Here is a 6,000-nt window from a genome sequence, read left to right on the forward strand (position 1 = left end):
GCAGTTATTCAGGCATAAGGTACTTATTTATAGATCCGAAACTGCTAGTCTCTATCAGAAAAATTCAGATTCAGAAAGAGTCATTTGCTACATATATTTCTTTTCTTATTGCAAGTCATATTCCTTGATTCTTTTCATATTAAATTGGTTTGGTTTTTAGATTTCACTCTTGTTGCTCCGTCTCGCAGAGATTATTTGCTTTCATTAAATTCTGATATTATTTGTTATTTGAATATCTGCTACACTCGTTATGGCTACTGGCATTGCTCGTCGTGTTGTTCCTGGACAATCACCTCCTGCTGGTATGAGTATGACAATCAATGTTTTCTTATCTTATTTTCTTTGAACTTTATTGGAAAAGTTATAAGATGTTTTCTTGTGACTGTATCATAGGGAGAAGAAATGTGCGTGGGTTAACCCGGGGGATTGAGGTATCAAGAACTATGGCTATGAATAATGGAAATAAGCTTCCTGTGGTTTTTTCTTAAATTGAAAAGGCACCTATTTGTCCCAATGCTCCCAAGTTGTCATCTGAATGTGGAATTATTGTACGTGGTTTAGCTCCTCTTCAACACCAATCCTGGACGAAAATTCCTGGGCATTATCGATCTGCTTTAATCGAACGAATTAAGGTTTGTTAACATGTTAATAAATTCCAAAGGGAAATTTCAAAGTTACATACTATAAAGCTTTCAATTAAACAAGTTATGTTTTCAAAATTGATGTAGGAAAAGTTCGTTGTTGATACTACTGTGCCTTTCATTAGAAAATATTTGAATGACAATATGGTTAAACATTTTAAGAGTTTCGGGACAATTGAAGAAGCGCTCCTGAATCCGCCTAGAAATGTATCCCAAGACAGCTGGAACTATTTGTGTGATTGGTTCTCTTCTGAAACGGTTCAGGTATACATGATGATTATATGTACTTCAGTTTATTATTATGTATTTTATATTGCTTACTTAATGTTCTAATTGCAGAAACGATCGCGTGCTGGATCTAATAATAGGGCAAAAGTTCCCTATAATCACTGTGGAGGGTCGCTTCCATTCATTGTCCACTGAGAATTGGTATGTATAGTTCTTTTAATTACACAAATTATACGTTCTTAATGTTTTTTTTCTTTCTTTGTTTGTTGATTTAAAGTGATGCTAAGTATTGATGCAATGGTTACTTTGGTTTTTAATTTTGATCAAGCAGAAAAAGGCCCAAGAAGTTCAACTTGTCTACATTCAAACTTTCCATGATACCCATACTCGTATGGTAAAAAATTCTGATGATGAAAACGAGGTGCAGTGGATAAGTAAGGAAGCCCAAATAAGACATGTATGTTATTATGAAATTGATTTTAATTGTGTTATTTTGGCTTGATTAATATGTGTACATATGCATACAGGAGAAGATGCTTGAGCTGTATCAACAAGTTCAACAAGGAATTGCAGAGGGATCTCAACCACATGAAGAGTTAGATATTTTTAATGAAGTGATTGGTGCTAAAAGATACAAAAGACAACGTGGTTCTTCGGCTTCATCTTCTAATGGAGTGGTGAATGAGTTTCGTGATTTGATTGAGACATTGAATGAAAAGATTAAAAGCCAGGAGGACCAGATTTTGAAATATCAAGATGAAATCAAGGAAATGAAAGATGAGAATCAGAAAATGAAGGATGACAATGCTCTGCGTTCAAGGAAGATATGTTTAGTCGACTCGGTTTTATGTTTAGTCGACTCGGTTTTGCTCCGGCTATGCTTAATAACCTTCCCATTCCACCACAGGAGCACAATTAATGAAAGGTCCAGATGAAGTTTGTTTTAGGTTGCAAGTTCATCGTATGGAATGTAGTTTGTTTTATTTAAGGTTGTTTCGTTTAGGGTTTGTTCGTATTTTATCAGGTTTGAAAGTCTATTTTATGTAAGTTTGTCTTATGCTGAATTTTGTCTAGCGTGTTAAGTTTGGTTGTCTACTGTAACTTTTATTTATAATATAAGTATCAAGTTTTTATTACTTGTCTAATTATTTTTTATTATTTTTTGAAGTATGTTTTATCATATGTTCTTAGTTATTGTATTCACTTATAAATTATGGCCAATAACTGATTCTTTTAAAAATAACCATTATGGCTTTGTAAACTATCTTTGATGAGAAGTTTTCACCACTTAATCTTATTTTTAGAAACAAGGTATTTGGCACTAAATTTGTTTTTGGTGATAAAATATTTTCTCATTAATTGTTTAGGTAAGAAAATATTTTCTTTATTAAAAATAGAATCTGTGATAATTTTTTTGGTCACTATATTTTCTCATTAAAAATTGTTTATATAAGAAAATATTTTCCTTATTAAAAATAGATTATGTGATTATTTTCTTTTTGGTCATTATATTTTCTCATTAAAGATTGTTTAGGTAACAAATTATTTTCCTTATTAAAAGTAGATTCTGTGATTATTTTTTTAGTCACAATATTTTCTCATTAAAAATTGTTTAGGTTACAAAATATTTTTCTTATTCAAAGTAGAAGTAGATTCTGTGATATTTTTCTTGGTCACTTAAAAATTCTTTTCCAGAAAAATATATTTGTTGTTGAAACCATATCTGCGATAATCTTTATACTCGTTAAAAAACTATTTTTATGATAAATTAGTTTGTCGGTAAACTATTTTTTAACGAGAATTTAATTCAATAATTAAAGTCTATTTTCGGTGATAAAAAAATATTTACCGTTAAAATTGTTTTCTGTGATGGACTGACTTTTTAGTTGGCGAATGCTTTTCCTGACAGGGATTTACCGACCATAAGGGGACAAATTTTTTTCCATCACAAAAAATTTTTAGGGACAAAAGAAAAGGCTTTCGTAACAGTATAATTTCTCACTAAACAGGGTTTTTTTTGTAGTGATAATAACGACTAATGTCAAAGTCGTATTCTCTTCTAATTTGATCCATAATAAGCCTAGTCTTCTTCTTGGGATCGTGTCTAATTTCATCAATAATCAAGCTACTAATTATTTTCTTCGATACATGTGGTCTGTTAACAAATCCACCACCACAAGTATGCTGATTATTTAATTCCTTGATAATAAAAGGACTTCCTTCAACACAATCAATAGACACAACATATAAATGCCAGTTACATTCATCCTCTTTCTTCTTAGCACAACATGCACCAATCCTCAACTTCTCATTCCTGTATTTCTTGAATTTATAACCGGCTAATGCATGATATTTCTGTAAATCACAACGAACTTGTTGAACACCTCCCGGAAATAACTGTTCAACTCCTTCAAAAAGATGTAACCAGTGCGCAGATTTCAACAGTTCCTTCACTTTATCTGGAACATCATAATCAATTTGTGGCTTATCAAAAGGTATAATTCCATAACTCAGTGGCAGGTCAAAAGCTATAATTGTTGGACTTCTTGAACCAGAACACTCAACTTTATGCCTTACATGTAACTCCATAGTTCCTTCTTTATTATATAGACTAAATAGAGCCAATGCTTGAAAATCAAAATCAGAATGAATGAACTTTTGCTGATCATCAACTATGTGAAAAAATTCCATAAAAGGAGGAGAGAACTCACACCAACTTGAAAAAATACTGGTCTTCAAATAAAAAAAGAGTCTTGGAGGCCAATACGAAAAGTTAACATATCCTTTTTGTGATAAATAACTGCGAGAATAGAATCCATAATCTACAAAACAAAATGATGAAACCAAAAACAGTTTCACTAGATGTGAATATCAACAACATTTTTTTTTTGAAAAATAGTCATTCCAAACAAATGGAATCCTTCATAAGAACATCAACACAAACATAAAAAATCATATGCTAACATCAATTCAGTTTATTCGTCAATAGTGACTAGATAATTCACAAAAACAAATCAAAAATCAACACAAAAAAGAGAATTGAATACCTGAAAAGTTGATTGATTCCTTGATGAATAATCTGAATATTACACACAGATTAATATGAATACGAAGACGATCAACACGAAGTTGATTGATTGTTCAGCTGGGTTCTTCAATTCGAGATTCAATTTCAACTTGAAAAGCGGAAATACGATTTCAGCTAAACTGAATTGCAACCAAATCTCGAATAAACATCTACGTTTCTCTTCTCTTCTTCGAATAAACAACTGAATTGGATTCTTTACGTATCTCGAATAAACATATCTCAAAACTTGTAGCTTCTCTTCTGGTTCTTCCATCAAACCTAAAATTGCTATCTGAATCTTCGAATTGAAATTGGGAGAAGACGATGACGAATATTTGAATTGAAACGAGATCTGGAATTGAAAACACGAAGAAAACTAGGAAAGAATAATCATAATTTTTCTGAATCTGATTTGTTTGGATTCAGAGAGAACAAATCTTGTTTTTTCTGTTTTCTTCAGCCAAACTTTACTTTGAAAGTGTTTTTATATACGGAAGATCAGTTTTGGAATTTAGAAATCAAATAATTACTGAATTTTCTTGTTTTTATTTGAACTGGGGTTTTGTCCTATTTTTTAATGAAACAGTTTTTATTTATTAAAATTAATATGGTCGGATTTTTTATACCAGGAGTTTGTTCATCCTGGGATTTTATCACTAGTTCTGATAAGGTTATGACCTAAAACAAACAAAACATTGATAAAAACCAACGCTAGAAATCATGTGATTGTTGGGAATCATCCACAAAGCTTACAATATATATTCAAGCATAAATTGATTAAAAGTTCTAAAATTCCACTATTTTTGCCAGTTTTGATAATTCTTTCGAATTTATGGAGCTTATGCATTATTCTTGTATATATTCTTGTCTTTTCAGGTCAACCCAATTGTTCTTTTTGTTTCGCCAGCAATAGCATTACCGAAACCGTCTTATATCATATCTTCAAAAAGTCTCCTTAAGCCGCTTGATTCTATATTAATATCTCCATCTAAATTATGGCATGTGATTATCTATTTTATTAAGGTAAAATGGACATCTCCAAACGACAATATGTTTCTTAACTCCGTTTTATATATACATGATATTCTCATTTGTTTCCATAAAACTAAATATGTCACTTGTCGCCCCACTTTTAGAAAAACTTTACTGGTATTCGCGCTTATTAGCATGTTCTTTGAGCAATGCTTGGTTTTTCAAGGGATGGAGAAAAATGACGGTGTTTTACAAATGACTATTAAGAAGATGTCCACTACAGGGGTTCCTCTACCGATATTAAGCACATTTATGTATATCATTTGACCAATGCTTGAACTGAGATCGAAACTCGTACACACTGCTACACTTCACAAGAATATAAAATCAACTATATAAAGCTCAGTACTTTAGCACCTTATGGGCAAATTGATGACATAACACACCCTGTAGTAATCATTGCCAGTGGAATCAATATTTCATTGGCGCAACCATTGGCACATCGGCCCCACTTATAAAAGGACATGAAGATGTTGTGTGTCCGTATTTGAGTACATCATGTTGTCTTTATATACGATGTACCGATGCAGAAGCTAAAGCAGTAGCCGTTAAAGCTGCAAAATCTGAGCAGGAATATCGACACTCATATAGTGGCCTTGGATATATAGTCAATGTCCTCAAGCCTTCAACAATTGGGGTCATTTGGAGTAGTATTACCCCCTGAAGTGTCTCCAGTCCCAATCGGCACAAACTTGTAAAAAGTTAGACCACTGTTTAAAGCGGGGAGCTTCATGCCAGAGGAGGAGCCTATAACCAATCTCACCCAAAACTTGTGAAACGTTACCAATAGATGAAGGTATAACACCCATACTTTGTGCCATGAATAACTGATCATGCCCAAAACTTATGGCATTACCAAGAGGGGATTACTTGTTGTCTTGCTTAGTAGATTAGCTATTTAAGTAAGAAACCCATTTATTATTCCAACAATATAATAATTAGTGTTGACTGGGGACTGAAACGAACACTACTTAACTGTAACTACGTAGTTATAGGGCATACGTACTTTTATATTTACAAAACATACATACT

The 6,000-nt window shown here is 32.2% G+C and overlaps 1 protein-coding gene across 1 annotated transcript; it reads left to right on the plus strand.

Annotated features, from left to right (window-relative positions):
* The first annotated feature begins 991 nt into the window (after positions 1–991).
* Positions 992–1,911, plus strand: LOC113326632. Its single transcript, XM_026574333.1, has 3 exons — positions 992–1,070; positions 1,201–1,326; positions 1,397–1,911. Exons 2-3 carry the CDS (start codon positions 1,261–1,263, stop codon positions 1,802–1,804), a joined length of 474 nt encoding a protein of 157 aa, XP_026430118.1. The 5' UTR covers positions 992–1,070; positions 1,201–1,260; the 3' UTR covers positions 1,805–1,911.
* The last annotated feature ends 4,089 nt before the right edge of the window (positions 1,912–6,000 follow it).

The sequence above is a fragment of the Papaver somniferum genome, unplaced genomic scaffold (assembly GCF_003573695.1).
Source record: "Papaver somniferum cultivar HN1 unplaced genomic scaffold, ASM357369v1 unplaced-scaffold_10, whole genome shotgun sequence".
Taxonomy (NCBI): Eukaryota; Viridiplantae; Streptophyta; class Magnoliopsida; order Ranunculales; family Papaveraceae; genus Papaver; species Papaver somniferum.